This window comes from Penaeus japonicus, unplaced genomic scaffold (assembly GCF_977035675.1).
Source record: "Penaeus japonicus unplaced genomic scaffold, GWHDUDI00000001_assembly GWHDUDI00000042, whole genome shotgun sequence".
NCBI lineage: Eukaryota > Metazoa > Arthropoda > Malacostraca > Decapoda > Penaeidae > Penaeus > Penaeus japonicus.
Window position 1 is genome coordinate 2,023,572 of NW_028234444.1, and position 20,000 is coordinate 2,043,571.

At 38.0% G+C, this 20,000-nt stretch overlaps 1 protein-coding gene across 4 annotated transcripts in view; it reads right to left on the minus strand.

Moving 5' to 3' along the window:
* Positions 1-20,000, minus strand: part of LOC122261567 (uncharacterized) — a 90,080-nt gene that overhangs the window by 570 nt on the left and 69,510 nt on the right. Inside the window, exon 11 of one of the 4 annotated variants that reach the window (XM_086535215.1) lies at positions 9,402-9,552. The exons of 2 other annotated variants lie outside the window; for them this stretch is intronic. In XM_086535215.1, the coding sequence (XP_086391341.1) occupies positions 9,455-9,552 (98 nt within the window). In that variant the 3' untranslated portion in view covers positions 9,402-9,454. Of the gene's footprint in view, positions 1-9,401; positions 9,553-20,000 lie in introns of those variants that run through there. One more of the 4 variants, XR_015190824.1, reaches the window with a different exon arrangement.

Sequence of the window (20,000 nt, forward strand, 5' to 3'; positions counted from 1 at the left end):
CATATAAATAATCAAATGGTATACTAATGTGTTATGTAAAACAATACAAACGGGTAAATACAAAGATAAACAGGCAAAAATGCAAATCATGTATTAAACTATATCACTAGAGTTTATAAGAATATCCATCCTGCAGAGAGGACATTTACAAACGCATAACATGGAGGGACAAGTTAATTACAACTTATTTCGCAAGAGTTAAAGAACTACATTCAGTCTAACCATCCCGTTCTTAAGCATCCCGTTCCTAACCATCCCGTTCCTAACCATCCCGTTCCTAACCATCCCGTTCCTAACCATCCCGTTCCTAATCGTCCCGTTCCTAACCATCCCGTTCCTAACCATCCCGTTCCTAACTCTCCCGTTCCTAACCATCCCGTTCCTAACTATCCTGTTCCTAACCATCCCGTTCCTAACCATCCCGTTCCTAACTATCCTGTTCCTAACCATCCCGTTCCTAACCATCCCGTTCCTAACCATCCCGTTCCTAACCATCCCGTTCCTAACTCTCCCGTTCCTAACCATCCCGTTCCTAACTCTCCCGTTCCTAACCATCCCGTTCCTAACTATCCTGTTCCTAACCATCCCGTTCCTAACCATCCCGTTCCTAACCATCCCGTTCCTAACCATCCCGTTCCTAACCATCCCGTTCCTAACCATCCCGTTCCTAACTCTCCCGTTCCTAACCATCCCGTTCCTAATCGTCCCGTTCCTAACCATCCCGTTCCTAATCGTCCCGTTCCTAACCATCCCGTTCCTAATCGTCCCGTTCCTAACCTTCCCGTTCCTAATCATCCCGTCCCTAACGTTCCTAACCATCCCTTTCCTAACCATCCCGTTCCTAATCGTCCCGTTCCTAACCATCCCGTTCCTAATCGTCCCGTTCCTAACCTTCCCGTTCCTAATCATCCCGTCCCTAACGTTCCTAACCATCCCTTTCCTAACCATCCCTTTCCTAACCATCCCGTTCCTAACTCTCCCGTTCCTAACCATCCCGTTCCTAACTCTCCCGTTCCTAACCATCCCGTTCTAACCTTCCCGTTCCTAATCATCCCGTTCCTAACCATCCCGTTCCTAACCATCCCGTTCCTAACCATCCCGTTCCTAACTCTCCCGTTCCTAATCGTCCCGTTCCTAACCATCCCGTTCCTAATCGTCCCGTTCCTAACCATCCCGTTCCTAATCGTCCCGTTCCTAACCTTCCCGTTCCTAATCATCCCGTCCCTAACGTTCCTAACCATCCCTTTCCTAACCATCCCGTTCCTAACCATCCCGTCCCTAACCATCCCGTTCCTAACCATCCTGTTCCTAACCATCCCGTTCCTAACTATCCTGTTCCTAACCATCCCGTTCCTAACCATCCCGTTCCTAACCATCCCGTTCCTAACCATCCCGTTCCTAACCATCCCGTTCCTAATCATCCCGTTCCTAACCATCCCGTTCCTAACCATCCCGTTCCTAACCATCCCGTTCCTAACCATCCCATTCCTAACCATCCCGTTCCACCCAAACCATCCCATTCCTAACCATCCCGTTCCTAACTATCCTGTTCCTAACCATCCCGTTCCTAACCATCTTCTGTCTAAACATCCGTTCCTAATCATCCGTTCCTAATCATCCGTTCTAACATCTCCCGTTCCTAACCATCCCGTTCCTAACCACCGTTCTAATCATCGTTCCTAATCATTTCCGTTCCTAATATCCTAGTTCCTAACCATCCGTTCCTATTCATCCGAATTCTATCATCCCGTTCCTAATCATCCTGTTCCTAACCATCCCGTTCCTAATCATCCCGTTCCTAATCATCTGTTTACCATCCCGTTCTGAAATCATCTGTTCTAAAATCCGTTCATAAATCTTCCGTTCTAATCATTCCCGTTCTACATCTGTTCAACCACCATCCCGTTCCTAATCATCCCGTTCCTAACCATCCCGTTCCTAACCATCCCGTTCCTAACCATCCCGTTCCTAATCATCCCGTTCCTAACCATCCCGTTCCTAACCATCCCGTTCCTAATCATCCCGTTCCTAATCATCCCGTTCCTAACCATCCCGTTCCTAACCATCCCGTTCCTAATCATCCCGTTCCTAACCATCCCGTTCCTAATCATCCCGTTCCTAACCATCCCGTTCCTAACCATCCCGTTCCTAACCATCCCGTTCCTAATCATCCCGTTCCACATCCGTTCTAACCATCCTGTTCCTAATCATCCGTTCCTAACATCCCGTTCCTAGCCTCTGTTCTAATCATCCGTTCCTAATATCCGTTCCTAAACCACTCCCGTTTCCTAACCATCCCGTTCTAATCATCCGTTCCTAAGCATCCGTTCCTAACCATCCGTTCCTAACCATCCCGTTCTTAATATCCCCGTCCTAATCTCCCGTTCCTAACCATCCCGTTATATTCAATCCCGTTCCTAACCATCCCGTTCTATAAATAAAAACCCATCCCGTTCCTAATCATCCGTTCCTACCATCCTCGATTCCTACCATCCGTCCTAATCATCCCGTTCCTAACCATCCTGTTCCTAATCATCCCGTTCCTAATCATCCCGTTCCTAACCATCCCGTTCCTAACCATCCCGTTCCTAACCATCCCGTTCCTAATCATCCCGTTCCTAATCATCCCGTTCCTAAAACTTTCCAATCCGTTCCTTAACCATTCCTAACCATCCCGTTCCACCCAACCCATCCCTTCCTAACCATCCCGTTCCACCCTACCCATCCCATTCCTAACCATCCCGTTCCACCCAAACCATCCCATTCCTAACCATCCCATTCCTAACCATCCCGTTCCACCCAAACCATCCCATTCCTAACCATCCCATTCCTAACCATCCCGTTCCACCCAAACCATCCCATTCCTAACCATCCCGTTCCACCCAAACCATCCCATTCCTAACCATCCCGTTCCACCCAAACCATCCCATTCCTAACCATCCCGTTCCACCCAAACCATCCCATTCCTAACCATCCCGTTCCACCCAAACCATCCCATTCCTAACCATCCCATTCCTAACCATCCCGTTCCACCCAAACCATCCCATTCCTAACCATCCCATTCCTAACCATCCCATTCCTAACCATCCCGTTCCTAACCATCCCATTCCTAACCATCCCGTTCCACCCAAACCATCCCATTCCTAAGCATCCCGTTCCACCCAAACCATCCCGTTCCTGACCATCCCGTTCCACCCAAACCGTCCCCTTCCTAACCATCCCGTTCCACCCAAACCATCCCATTCCTAACCATCCCGTTCCACCCAAACCATCCCATTCCTAACCATCCCGTTCCACCCAAACCATCCCATTCCTAACCATCCCGTTCCACCCAAACCATCCTCTTCCACATCTCTTCAAAGGCATGGGAATCCACGCCAGAGGGTCAGTTGCTGATCAGACTGCCGGGAGAGTTCACGGCTGTCTATCGTGTGGCAGGGGAGACGAGTAGCAGAGACACGTGAACCAGCAAACCTTCACAATCATCGAATTAGCTTCAGGCATTCAGAACTCTCGCTGAAATACAGAATGACCTTTCTTGGGTGGCTGATATTCGTTGCTCTTAATCGTCTGAGCGCAGCAGTCAAAGCAGAAGAGGAAACAGTTCCAGTCAGCATCAAACGGGGCAACAGCGACGGCAGAAGGCCTGAAGCCAAAGAAAGGAATGTGTTTCAACAACTTCAACGCATTCCCTGTGCTGGACCTCACATTCGGGAACTAAGGTTTAAGGCGAGTCCTGCAAACAACGTTAGATCAGCTGTAGAATGGAAAAAGGGTACGTACAAACTGCCCCAGTAATCATAATTCCGGTGGGCTATGCTGTTAAGTAATCACATTGGTTTGGCCTCATATAGTCATCTATTTTGCTGAAGGAAATGGCTAATTATATTTGCTGTAACTATCGTTGCGGACCATTAACAGTGCCCAATTTTGCATGACAGTATGTAGTTTATATATTTATTCAGAATTAGGTCTACCTTCCTGGTTTACGAGTTTGCGTCTGTGTTGATAACTCCGAAGGTTACGTCTTAGATCCCCTCTCCTCTCCCGCCTTTCATTTGACATCTTACCCTGGCTTTTTGCAAAAAGTGTACACTTTTCTAGGTTTTCAATCTCTCCTTTCCCCTCCTCCCCTCCACTTTTTCTCTCTTCTCATCTCTCTCACCTCTTACCATCGTATTTTCCCCCTTTCTCTTTCTCTCACTTTCTTTCTTTAAAAGAAACATTATTGCATGTTGCAATCAATCGGTAGTCTGATTTTCTCTTTTTTCTCTTTGCTTTATTTGTCTGTCATCCTTTCTGAAAATAAAATACCTTTGCCTTTAAGGGATATTTACTGACAAATCATGCAAATTGCCACTACAATTACAGTAATTACCATGATAAAGGATTAGTCACAAACATAGATCGCACCACTCTCTCCTGTCGCCAACAGGAAAGAAATCCTTCAATGACACCCATCTAAGGTCTCTACCAAGCACTACCTTGAGAGAGCGATGACATAGCAAGATGCCCACTTCCGGCCTCCAAAGTTCCAGCTTTGCACAAAGGTCAACCAAACCATATGCAGCGGCTGCAATGTTCCCCTGTGCCAGTGTAGATGGTTTGTGCACAAGTTGTCTTCCCCTTCTCCACCTCCCAATGTTTTTGGTTGTTGTTTTGCAGCTTATTTTGCTGTTTCTATTGACATTACTGAAATTCAAGAGGAAGCACATTTTACAAGGAACAATGGAAATAACTTCAGCTCTCCCTTGGGCATACAAATTTATTGCTGTTTAGTGTAGTATTGAAAAAAAAAAAAAAAAAAAAAAAACATTTTACATGTCACCTCACATTATATATATATATTAAATTTCTCTCATTGATTTTTCAGGCGATCTTGTGTTTTTCTTACATATCGAAAAACTGCCAGGATGTCTAGGTTGCAATTGCCTTCTCAACGTGACATCCAATATAACGACGTGTCGAACTCGCCAAAATAACAATCGTATCATCAAGTAATAAGGATTCACAGGCATTTTTTTTTTTTTTCCTTTTTTATAGGACGTGAAGTTCAGGGGGAAGTTATCGAGAAAGATGAAGAAGTTGCTGCGCCCAGACCGGTTCTACGAAGCAGAGGTTGTTACCGCCACTTGTTACGGCTGTTACGTTTGGTGTTTTATCCTTGTTGTATTAAATGGTTTTCTCTGTACGAAAGAAAATTAGCTGAGGTTGATATAGTTTTCGATTCGAATGTTCTCATGTTGCTTCTAATTAGTAGTTGAAGGGGCATGTAATAAGATTCATTCATGATCACACATTTTTAGTGTCAGGAAATAAATTCTTATTTACTCACGAACGTCTTTCATTTCTGATTATGTATGTAGTTATATATATATATATATATGTGTGTATATATATATTTATTTATATATATATATATATGTGTGTATATATATATGTATGCACATATATATATATATATATATATATATATATATATATATATATATATATATATATATGTATATATGTATGTATGCACATATATATATATATATATATATATATATATATATATATATATATATATATATATAAAGAGAGAGAGATTTCTCTCCTTCTCTTTCTCTCTTTATATATATATATTTTTTTTTTCTTCTTAGTCTTTCTTTCTTTCTTTTTTTCTTTTCTTGTTTCTTTTTATCATTATTAAATTGAACTGTTAGCGAGGCGAGTACAGAAAAGGAAAGTTCCAGGGAATCCAGAACAGAAGTCAGTAAACAACAAAATATAAAAGGAAGAGTAAGAAAGCTCTCTTCTGCCGAAGACCTTTTCGATGTGTTGCCTCTGTGGCTTCATTCCCGGAGGATGCTTTGTGTTGCAAAGCCTTCGACCGAATCATGATGTCCTGCCCTTCCTTTGTTGCTTTGTTTGCAACTGCAACAGACGCAGTGTGTGTGTGGAGGGACGGGGGGGGGGGTAGATTGTGTGTGTAGGAGGGGGGTGTTAGTGTGTGTGTTCCTTTCACCTTCGACCTCATCTGCATTAGACAAATAATTAACACTTCTTGATATAATTTCACGGTCAAAAGGATTCTCTACCAGAATACAAGTCAGACAATCCTTATAGTGGGTCGAGTAGTCTAGTAGTCCAGCTGTTCTTTCTCGATGCTATCTGGAGAGCGTAAGTTCGAGTCCCAGTCAGGGAGGTATTTTACATTCATATTGAAAGAAAAAGTTCTCTGTGCATTATTCTAAATCAGCTGAGAATTGATGCATCACTTTTCTTTCTTTCTTTTTTCTTTTCTGCTAAAGAACCCTATTTCAAGCGGCCACGAGACATAGCTTACCTTTCTTTCATTTCGATAAAAATTATATTTTTTGAATAAGAAATAGTCATGTCTCAAACAGGACACATTTCCTGTCACATCTATGTATATAAACAGTGAATAACAACACCCATTACTTTTATTTCACGCCATACGCTAAAAGTACCGAAATGTTTAATTCCGGAAAAGAATATTAGGTTACCCAGAAACCATTGAACACAATTTCCTTTGTAAGCCTAAACACATACAAAACGAAATTAAAATCGGTTAGATGCGCGGAATATTTATTTGCATATCATCATTATTGTTATATTTGGTGAGAATAAAAACCATTGTTAAACGAAGTATCTTAAAGGGAACAAATAATAGACCTACACCTAATAATGCTCACCTTATCAAAATTCACAAAATGGATTACATACCGATACTGACTTTCATATTGCTATTAAATCACAACTCCAGCATCACCCAATGAGGATAGCTATGAGCGCCGAGGAGACAGAATTAGTTCCGGCTGTTTCCGACTCCTAGCAAGGGAGATGGGGCGTGGACCGCGTGTCTCTTCACCTGCCTTGCCTCGTGCACCTGTACGCGTGTCCTGAGTGACACCGAGAGACTTGCTGCCTCCTTCTTCGTCCCCGGATGTGCGAGTCACGAGCGAATTCCCGTTTTGCCTCCAGTGGGTCCTGGGGCCTTGTTTCGGCCTCATAGCACAGTAGATATTTGAGTATTTATGGGCGTGAAATGGTCTTGGCTCGAGTAATAGGCCATCCGTGTTGTAGGGGTCGTATTCGCTGAGGACCATCTCATTACTGAAGACAAAAGAGAAGGGTGAAAAAATAAGAATAAGATTGAATGGAAATATGTGTGTGAGTATACATATACATTTATATATATATATACATACATACAATCACACACATGAATATATGTACAAAATTAAATGTGTATACATGCAAATATATATAGACGTTAGAAAGAACTTCCGAATTACTTTTCATCGGAAACTTGAGTTTACTCACGGTCCTGCAAGCCCGGAACTGGCACCGCTGCAGACACACTGGAAAGGAAAGGAGGCTACGGTCTTTTTGTCATGATTTATCATGTCATATATATATATATATATATATATATATATATATATATATATATATATATATATATGTTATATATATAGATAGATAGATATGTATATATATATTATATATATAGATGGATAGATATGGATATAGATATAGATATGTATAGGTATATGTATATATATATGCATATACATATATATGTACATATATACATGTATGTATAAACATATATATATTTATAAAAATATAAACATATATTTATTTTTATGTATATTTTTGAATGCATATATATAATATTATTATTTGTATACGTATATATATATATATATATATATATATATATATATATATATATATATATGTTTGTATATATATATATATACATATATATATGTATGTATACCATGTGTGGACATATATAAATATATATATATATATATATATATATATATATATAAACATATAGATAGATAGTAGGTAAATATATAGACATCTGTATATATGTGGTGTAACTAGTGAAACACTGTCACGAAGCTAGGCACACATGGAATATTTCTCAGACCTAATAGTCTGTTATCAGCCAAACTTGAGACCGCAAAAGGTTTTCTCTGACTTAGCAACCAAGTGAGCAATGAGTGGCTGTGGCTGTGACAGGTGTGTCCTTAACTAAAGAAATCGTTTCATTGGACTATTGTTCTGTTGACGGGGCCCCGTGTATGGTGTGATGAAGAACCTATAAAGAGAAATTGATAATTTGAACAACACAAAACTGTGATGGAAAAGTTAGTCTTTGAGCAGACCTTACATTAGCTGCCTCCTAACCTGTTCTTAGACAGATCTTCCAAATTTGTATTAGACACAATCTAGAAATCAAGGGCTTACACAGCAACTAGTCAGTCAATGAAAAGTGATGTGGAAGCAATTTGAACTTTTCCTTTTATGATTTACATATAAAACATAAGAAGCCTGAAAAAAAAAAAAAAAACAGTGGAAGCCGATTACCGTCAATTTGTGGAAAGTTTAATCTTATATGATTGAAGTAAAAAGTCATGGAGTAATAAGAGTGAATACCAACGCTAACGCAGAAATACCACACACACATAGATAGATAGACATACTGCACGCACACCACATACAAATCAAATGACAAACAATTAAGATCAACAAGCAAGCAACAACCATGAATCGATCACAAATCGCAACACACCAGAAGCACCACAGTTATCATCTCAAGAGAGAACTTAGTCATGTCGAACGCCATTCCAGGAAACCTCACAGACGTGCTTTCTCCTCCAACCTCCGGAACTCACTGGCTTTCCCTTCGTCGTCCGCTGTGTATAAATGACGTGGGATCCAAACCCGCGTCCTCCCAAGTGGGATTCGATCGTCATTAGAAGGTGTTGGGATGTTGGAGGTCGGGGATTTATGTTCATAGTCCTTCAAAAAATGTATATTACGAATGTTCTTGAGGATAAATTGGATGAAACTGTTATTTATTCATGACATGGAATCTTTTTGAAAGCCAAGGATGTTATGAATGTCTTTTATTACCACTTTAACAGCACTAAAGAAAGTCATTTATTTTTGCGTCCCTGTTTTTATGCATATTTTCCCTTCTCGTATCTTCTCAAATGTTCTTTTCCTTTGCTTATACGCTACTAATAAAGGGAAATGAACTCACTGACTCACTGCTGAAACATCGTTAGATTTCTGTTCACGAAACTTATAAATGCCATTACAAGAGCATCTCCAACATCCGCTAAAAAGATTTCAAGAAGTAATCACGTTTACTTAATGGATTTTGTCCAGATGCTTGATATGAATATGTATTTTCTCTCTCTCTCTCTCTCTCTCGTTTTCTCTCTTTATATATATGTATATTTATATATATATATATATATATATGTATATATATGTATATATATATATATATATATATATATATATATATATATATATATATATATATATATGTATGTATATGTATATATATATATATACATATATAAACATGTACAATCAGCTTTTCTTTTTCACTCTTCTCATGCACATGAGATGGAGGTCAGTGTTCGCAAAGATGGACTTGAAATAAACAGGATTCTGGCAGCACTGTGTGGTTGTTGAGCCTTACGCCCTCGAAACTAGCTGATAGGTAGGTACCTGTAGGGAAGAAACCACCTTGAATGTACACAAAGAGACATATATAGATATAACTATGCCGTCTGGTAGCTCAGTGGTAGCGTGTCGACTTCACATCCCCGTGGTCGGCAGATCGAGCCCCGTCCAAGCTCGTCAGCTTCCACTGTCACCTGGCGGTTACTGACGTAGCTTGGCACTGTGTTGGGTAAGAATCAAGCACAGATCGAGTCAAAACTCGTTGACACATTCTCTCACGAGGCGGGCTCGCGTCACTGCATACAAGCCCGGTCTAGTATCTGCTCCGCAAATCTGACTTATCCTTATCGTTAGATATAACTATGTATATATAAACATATATATAGATACAGCTCTCTCTCTCTCTCTCTCTCTCTCTCTATATATATATATATATATATATATATATATATATATATATATATATATATATACATATATATACATACATAGATTGATATAGCTATATATACATATATATAAATGATATATAAACTTACATGTAGTTATATATACCTCTCTGTAGATATATAGATATATGTATAAAGATATATTAATATATATATACATATTCATATATATCTGCATTTATTGATATGAAGATATAAATGTGTATGTATATCTATATCTATATATATAAATATATATAGATATATATACATATATACATATAAATAATCAAATGGTATACTAACATATTATGTAAAACAGTACAAATGGATAACTACAAAGATAAGTAAACAGATAAAAATGCAAATCATATCACATCATATAGTCATCTATTTAGCTAAAGGAAATGGCTGATTATATTTGCTGTATCGATCGTTGCGGACCATTAACAGTGCCCATTTTGCATGACAGTATGTAGTTTCTTTATTTATTCAGAATTAGGTTCACCTTCCTGGTTTACGAGTTTGCGCCTGTGTTGATAACTCCAAAGTTTACGTCTTAGATCCCCTCTCCTCTCCCTCCTTTCCTTTGACATCTTACCCTGGCTTTTTGCAAAAAGTGTACATTGTTCTATAAATAAAGGTTTTCAATCTCTCCTTTCCCCTTCTCTTTACTCTCCCCTTTCCCCTCCTCCCCTACACTTTCTCTTCTCTTCTCTCTCTTTCTCCTCTACCCTTCGTTTTTTCCCTATTATTTCCTTCCCCCCTTTTCTCTTTCTCTCATTTTCTTTCTTTAAAAGAAACACTATTATATGTTGCAATCACTCGGTAGTCTGATTTGCTTTATTTGTCTGTCATTTTTTTCTGAAAATAAGATACCTTTGCTTTTAAGGGATATTACTAACAAATCATGGAAGTTGCCAGTACAATTACAGTAATTACCATGATAAAGGGTTATCCCAAACATAAATGGCACCACTCTCTCCTGTCGCCAACAGGAAAGAAATCCTTCAATGACACCCATCTAAGGTCTCCACCAAGCACTACCTTGAGAGAGCGATGACACAGCAAGATGCCCACTTCCGGCCTCCAAAGTTCCAGCTTTGCACAAAGGTCAACCAAACCATATGCAGCGGCTGCAATGTCCCCCTGTGCCAGTGTAGATGGTTTGTGCACAGGTTGTCTTCCCCTTCTCCACCTCCCAATGGTTTTGGTTGTTGTTTTGCAACTTATTTTGCTGTTTTTGTTGACGTTATTGAAATTCAAGAGGAAGCACATTTTACAAGGAGCAATGGAAATAACTTCAGCTCTCCCTTGGGTATACAAATTTATTGCTATTTAGTGTAGTATTGAAAAATAGCAACCATTTCACATTTAAATTCACATCATATATATTAAATTTCTCTTATTGATTTTTCAGTCGATCTTATAAGTGTTTCTCTTACACATAGAACCAATGCCAGGATGTCTGGATTGCAATTGCCTTCTCAACATGACATCCCATATAACGACGTTCGAACTCGCCAAAATAACAATTGTATCATCAAGTACTAAGGATTCACATGTATTTTTTTTTTTCCTTTTTTATAGGACGTGAAGTTCAGGGGGAAGTTATCGAGAAAGATGAAGAAGTTGCTGCGCCCAGACCGGTTCTACGAAGCAGAGGTTGTTACCGCCACTTGTTACGGCTGTTACGTCTGGTGTTTTATCCTTGTTGTATTAAATGGTTTTCTCTGTACGAAAGAAAATTAGTTCGGATGATATAGTTTTCGATTCGAATGTTCTCATGTGAGGGAGGTATTTTACATTTATATTGAAAGAAAAATGTCTTGGCGCATTATTCTATCATACACGGAGGAAAAATCTTGTTCACCTGGCAATGGATTTGAATTTCTAAATCAGCATTGAATTCATACATCAATTTTCTTTCTTTTTTTTTATTTTCTGCTAAAGAATCCTATTTCAAGCGGCCACTAGACATAGCTTACCTTTCTTTCATTTTGATAAAAATAAGATTTTTTGAGTAAGAAATAGTCATGTCTCAAACAGGACACATTTCCTGTCACATCTATGTATATAAACAGTGAATAACAACACCCATTACTTTTATTTCACGCCATACCCTAAAAGTTCCGAAATGTTTAATTCCGGAAAAATATTCACTAGGTCGCCCATGAACCATTGAACACTTTCCTTTGTAAGCCTAAACACATACAAAACGAAATAAAAATCGGTTAGATGCGCGGAATATTTATTTGCATATCATCATTATTGTTATATTTGGTGAGAATAAAAACCTTTGTTAAACGAAGTATCTTACAGGGAACAAATAATAGACCTACACCTGAGTCACGAGCGAATTCCCGTATTGCCTCCAGTGGGTCCTGGGGCCTGGTTTCGGCCCCATAGCACGGTGGATATTTGGGTTTTCAATCTCTCCTTTCCCCTTCTCTTCACTCCTTCCTTTCCCCTCCTCCCCTCTACTTTCACTCTCTTCTCTTCCCTATCTTTCTCCTCTTCCCTTCGCTTTTTTCCCTATTATTTCCTTTCCCCCCTTTCTCTTTCTCTCATTTTCTTTCTTTAAAAGAAACACTAACACATGCAATCACTCGGTAGTCTGATTTTCTCTTTTTTCTCTTTGCTTTATTTGTCTGTCATCTTTTCTGAAAATAACATACCTTTGCCTTTAAGGGATATTTACTGATAAATTATAGAAATCGCCAGTACAATCACAGTAATTACCATGATAAAGGATTAGTGTAAAATCCCAAACATAGATGGCACCACTCTCTCCTGTCGCCAACAGGAAAGAAATCCTTCAATGACACCCATCTAAGGTCTCTACCAAGCACTACCTTGAGAGAGCGATGACACAGCAAGATGCCCACTTCCGGCCTCCAAAGTTCCAGCTTTGCACAAAGGTCAACCAAACCATATGCAGCGGCTGCAATGTTCCCCTGTGCCAGTGTAGATGGTTTGTGCACAGGTTGTCTTCCCCTTCTCCACCTCCCAATGGTTTTGGTTGTTGTTTTGCAACTTATTTTGCTGTTTTTATTGGCATTACTGAAATTCAAGAGGATGCACATTTTACAAGGAGCAATGAAAATAACTTCTGCTTTCCCTTGGGCATACAAATTTATTGCTATTTAGTGTAGTATTGAAAAAAAAACACTTCACATTTAAGTTCACATCATATATAGTAAATTTCTCTCTTTGATTTTTCAGGCGATCTTGTAAGTGTTTCTCTTACATATCGAAAGAATGCCAGGATGTTTAGGTTGCAAATGCCGTCTCAACCTGACATCCCATATAACGACGTGTCGAACTCGCCAAAAAGCAAATGTATCATCAAGTACTAAGGACTCACATGCATTTTTTACCCTTTTTATAGGACGTGAAGTTCAGGTGGAAGTTATCGAGAAAGATGAAGAAGTTGCTGCACCCAGACCGGTTCTATGAAGCATAGGTTGTTACCGCCACTTGTTACGGCTGTTACGTTCGGTGTTTTATCCTTGTTGTATTAAATGGCTTTCGCTGTACGAAGGAAAATTAGTTCGGATGGTATAGTTTTCGATTCGAATGTTCTCATGTTGCTTCTAATTAGTAATTGAAGGGGCATGTAATAAAATTCATTCATGATCACACATTTTGTTTACTGTCAGGGAATAAATTCTTATTTACTCACAAACTTTTTTTTATTTCTGATCATGTATATAGTTATATATACATATATATACATGTATATGCATATATATATATATAGAGAGAGAGAGAGAAAGAGAGAGTTTTTCTCTGTCTCTCTCTCTCTCTCTTTATATATATTTTTTTTTTTCTCTTTTCTTTTGTTTCTTTTTTATCATTATTAAATTGAACTGCCAGCGAGGCGAGTACAGAAAATAAAAGTTCCAGGGAAACCAAAACAGAATCAGTAAACAACAAAATATAAAAGGAAGAGTAAGAAAGCTCTCTTCTGCCGAAGACCTTTTCGATGTGTTGCCTCCGTGGCTTCATTCCCGGAGGATGCTTTGTGTTGCAAAGGCCTTCGACCGAATCATGATGTCCTGCCCTTCCTTTGTTGCTTTGTTTGCAACTGCAACAGACGCAGTGTGTGTGTGGAGGGATGAGGGGGGGGGGGTAGGGTGAGTGGGGGGAGGGGATGTCAGTGTGTGTGGAGGGAGGGGGGGGGGGTTAGTGTGTGTTGGGGGGAGGAGCTGTTAGCATGTGTGTGTTCCTTTCACCTTTGACCTCATCTGCAGTAGACAAATAATTAACACTTCTTGAAATGATTTCCCGGTCAAAAGGATTCTCTACCAGAATACAAGTCAGACAATCCTTATAGTGGGTCGAGTAGTCTAGTAGTCCAGCTGTTCTTTCTCGATGCTATCTGGAGAGCGTAAGTTCGAGTCCCAGTCAGGGAGGTATTTTACATTTATATTGAAAGAAAAATGTCTCGGTGCATTATTCTATCATGCACAGAGGAAAAATCTCGTTAACCTGGCAATGGATTTGAATTTCTAAATCAGCTGAGGATTGATGCATCAATTTTCTTTTCTTTTCTTTTTTTTCTGCTAAAGAACCCTATTTCAAGCGGCCACGAGACATAGCTTACCTTATTTAGTAAGAAATAGTCATGTCTCAATTAGGACACATTTCCTGTCACATTTATGTATATAAACAGTGAATAACAACACCCATTACTTTTATTTCACGCCATCCGCTAAAAGTACCGAAATGTTTAATTCCGGGAAAAAAGTATTCACTAGGTCGCCCAGAAACCATTGAACGCACTTTCCTCTGTAAGCCTAAACACATACAAAACGAAATTAAAATAGGTTAGATGTGCGGAATATTTATTTGCATATCATCATTATTGTTATATTTGGTGAGAATAAAAACCTTTGTTAAACGAAGTATCTTAAAGAGAACAAATAAAAGACCTACACCTAATAATGCTCAGCTTATCAAAAATCACAAAATGGATTACATAACGATACTGACTTTTCTTTTGCTATTAAATCCCAATTCCACACGGAAACACCTACTACAGCATCATCCAATGAGGATAGCTATGAGCGCCGAGGAGACAGAATTAGTTCCGGCTGTTTCCGACTCCTAGCAAGGGAGATGGGGCGTGGACCGCGTGTCTCTTCACCTGCCTTGCCTCGTGCACCTGTACGCGTGTCCTGAGTGACACCGAGAGACTTGCTGCCTCCTTCTTCGTCCCCGGATGTGCGAGTCACGAGCGAATTAGTTTGTCCTCTGGTGGGGCGTTCCCGTATTGCATCCAGCAGGGTCTTGGGATTTCTTTTCGGCTTAATAGCACAGTAGATATTTGGGTATCCATGGGCGTGATTTGGTATTGGCTCGAGTAAGATGCCATCCGTGTTGTAGGGGTCGTATTCGCTGAGAAACATCTCATTACTGAAGACAAGAGAGAAGGGTGTAAAAAAAGAATAAGATTGAATGGAAATATGTGTGAGTATACATATATATATATATATATATATATATATATATATATATATACAATCACACACATGAACATATGTACAAAATTAAATGTGTATACATGCAAATATATATAGACGTTAGAAAGAACTTGAGTTTACTCACGGTCCTGCAAGCCCGGACCTGGCACCGCTACAGACACACTGGAAAGGAAAGGAGGCTACGGTCTTTTTGTCATAATTTAGCATGTCATATATATATATAGATAGATAGATAGATAGATAGATATAGATATAGATATGTATATGTATATATATATATGTATGTATATATGTACATATATACATATAGATATAAACATGTATATATTTATAAAAATATATGCATGAATTTATTGATATGTATATTTTCAAATGTATATATATATAATATTTTTATTTGTATACGTATATATATATATATATATATATATATATATATAAACATATAGATAGATAGATAGGTAAATATAAAGACATCTGTATATATGTGGTGTAACTAGTGAAACACTGTCACGAAGCTAGGCACACATGGAATATTTCTCAGACCTAATAGTCTGTTATCAGCCAAACTTGAGACCCTAAAAGGTTTTCTCTGACTTAGCAACCAAGTGAACAATGAGCGGCTGTGGCTATGGCAGGTGTGTCCTTTACTACGGAAATCGTTTCATTGGACTATTATTCTGTTGACGGGGCCCCGTGTATGGTGCGATAAAGAACCTATAAAGAAAAATTAACAATTTGAACAAAATCAAAGGCTTGCATAGCAACAAGGCAGTCAATGAATAGTGATGTGGAGGCAATTTTTCATTTTTCCTTGAATGATCTACATATAAAGCATAAGAAGCCTGATACTCTAAAATAATAATAATAATAATAATAAAAACAGTGGAACCCAATTACCGTCAATTTGTGGAAAGTTTAATCTGAAATGATTGAAGTAAAAAGTCATGGAGTAATAAGAGTGAATACCAACGCTAACGCAGAAATACCACACACACACATAGATAGATAGACATACTGCACGCACACCACATACAAGTCAAATGACAAACAATGCAAGATCAACAAGCAAGCAACAACCATGAATCGATCACAAATCGCAACACACCAGAAGCACCACAGTTATCATCTCAAGAGAGAACTTAGTCATGTCGAACGCCATTCCAGGAAACCTCACAGACGTGCTTTCTCCTCCAACCTCCGGAACTCACTGGCTTTCCCTTCGTCGTCCGCTGTGTATAAATGACGTGGGATCCAAACCCGCGTCCTCCCAAGTGGGATTCGATCGTCATTAGAAGGTGTTGGGATGTTGGAGGTCGGGGATTTATGTTCATAGTCCTAAAAAAAAGAAAAAAAATTATATTACGAATGTTCTTGAGGATAAATTGGATGAAACTGTTATTTATTCATAACATTAAATCTTTTTGGAAGCCAATGTTTCTCATAAGGATGTTAAGAATGTTTTTTCTTACCACTATAATAACAATTGCATCATCAAGTACTAAGGATTCACATGCATTTTTTTCCCCTTTTTATAGGACGTGAAGTTCAGGGGGAAGTTATCGAGAAAGATGAAGAAGTTGCTGCGCCCAGACCGGTTCTACGAAGCATAGGTTGTTACCGCCACTTGTTACGGCTGTTACGTTTGGTGTTTTATCCTTGTTGTATTAAATGGTTTTCTCTGTACGAAAGAAAATTAATTAGGATGATTTAGTTTTGATTCGAATGTTCCCACGTTGCTTCTAATTAGTAATTGAAGGGGCATGTAATAAAATTCATTCATGATCACACATTTTGTTTACTGTCAGGAAATAAATTCTTATTTACTCACAAACTTCTTTTATTTCTGATTATGTATATAGTTAAATATATACATATATATATGTATATATATATATATATATGTATATATGTATATATATGTATATATATATGTATATATGTATATATATATATATATGTATATATATATATATATATATATATATATATATATATATATATATATAAAGAGAAAGATTTTTACCTCTGTCTCTCTCTTTCTCCTTATATATATTTCTTTTCTTTTCTTTTTTTCTTTTCTTTTCTTTTCTTTCTTATTCTTTGTGTTTTCTTTTCTTTTCTTTCTTATTCTTTGTGTTTTCTTTTCTTTTCTTTCTTATTCTTTGTGTTTTCTTTTCTTTTCTTTCTTATTCTTTGTGTTTTCTTTTCTTTTCTTTCTTTCTTTCTTTTCTTTTCTTTCTTTCTTTTGTTTTGTTTCTTAATTACCATTATTAAATTGAACTCTTAGCGAGGCCAATGGCCTTCGACCGAATCATGATGTCCTGCCCTTCCTTTGTTGCTTTGTTTGCAACTGCAACAGACGCAAGGTGTGTGGAAGGACGAGGGGGGTGGGGATGGGTGTTAGTGTTTGTGTGTGGGGGGGGTGTTAGTGTGTGGGGTGGGGGGCATTTAGTATGTGTCTATGTGTTCCTTTCACCTTCGACCTCATCTGCATTAGACAAATAATTTCACGGTCAAAAGGATTCTCTACCAGAATACTAGTTAGACAATCCTTATAGTGGGTCGAGTAGTCTAGTAGTCCAGCTGTTCTTTCTCGATGCTATCTGGAGCGCGTAAGTTCGAGTCCCAGTCAGGGAGGTATTTTACATTTATATTTAAAGGAAAATGTTTCGGTGCATTATTCTATCATGCACAGAGGAAAAATCTCGTTAACCTGGCAATGGATTTGAATTTCTAAATCAGCCGAGGATTGATGCGTAATTTTTTTTTTCTTTTCTTTTTTTCTTTTCGGCTAAAGAACCCTATTTCAAGCGGCAACGAGACATAGCTTACCTTTCATTGCGATAAAAATAAGATCTTTTGAGTAAGAAATAGCCATGTCTCAAACACATTTCCTGTCACATCTATGTATATAAACAGTGAATAATAACGTCCATTAATTTCATTTCACGCCATACGCTAAAAGTACCGAAATGTTAAATTCCAGAAAAATATTCACTCGGTCGCCCAGAAACCACTGAACACAATTTCCTTTGTAAACCTAAACACATACAAAACGAAATTAAAATCGGTTAGATGCGCGGAATATTTATTTGCATATCATTATTGTTATATTTGGTGAGAATAAAAACCTTTGTTAAACGAAGTATCTTAAAGGGAACGAATAATAGACCTACACCTAATAATGCTCAGCTTATCAAAGATAAAAAAAAAATGGATTACATAACGAAACTGACTTTTCTATTGCTATTAAATCCCAATTCCACACGGAGACACCTACTCCAGCATCACCCAATGAGGATAGCTATGAGCGCCGAGGAGACAGAATTAGTTCCGGCTGTTTCCGACTCCTAGCAAGGGAGATGGGGCGTGGACCGCGTGTCTCTTCACCTGCCTTGCCTCGTGCACCTGTACGCGTGTCCTGAGTGACACCGAGAGACTTGCTGCCTCCTTCTTCGTCCCCGGATGTGCGAGTCACGAGCGAATTCCCGTTTTGCCTCCAGTGGGTCCTGGGGCCTTGTTTCGGCCTCATAGCACAGTAGATATTTGAGTATTTATGGGCGTGAAATGGTCTTGGCTCGAGTAATAGGCCATCCGTGTTGTAGGGGTCGTATTCGCTGAGGACCATCTCATTACTGAAGACAAAAGAGAAGGGTGAAAAAATAAGAATAAGATTGAATGGAAATATGTGTGTGAGTATACATATACATTTATATATATATATATATACATACATACAATCATACATATTGATATATGTACAAAAGTAAATGTGTATACATGCAAATATATATAGACATTAGAAACAACTTCAAAATGACTTTTCATCGGAAACTTGAGTTTACTCACGGTCCTGCAAGCCCGGAACTGGCACCGCTGCAGACACACTGGAAAGTAAAGAAGGCTACGGTCTTTTTGACATGATTGTTCATGCCATATATATTTATATGTATATATATATATATATATGTATGTATATATATGCATATATATATATAGATAGATATATATGTATATATATATAATATATATAGATGGATAGATATTGATATAGATAAAGATATGTATATGTATATGTATATATATATGCATATAAATATATATGTAAATATATAAATGTATATATAAACATATATATATTTATAAAAATAAAACATATATATATTTATTTGTATATTTTTTGCATGCATATATATAATATTATTATTTGTATACGTATATATATATATATATATATATATATATATATATATATATATATATATATGTATGTATACCATGTGTGTATATATATGAATATATATGTATATATATGTATGTATACCATGTGTGGATATATATATATATATATATATATATATATATATATATATATATATAAACATATAGATAGATAGTAGGTAAATATATAGACATCTGTATATATGTGGTGTAACTAGTGAAACACTGTCACGAAGCTAGGCACACATGGAATATTTCTCAGACCTAATAGTCTGTTATCAGCCAAACTTGAGACCGCAAAAGGTTTTCTCTGACTTAGCAACCAAGTGAGCAATGAGTGGCTGTGGCTGTG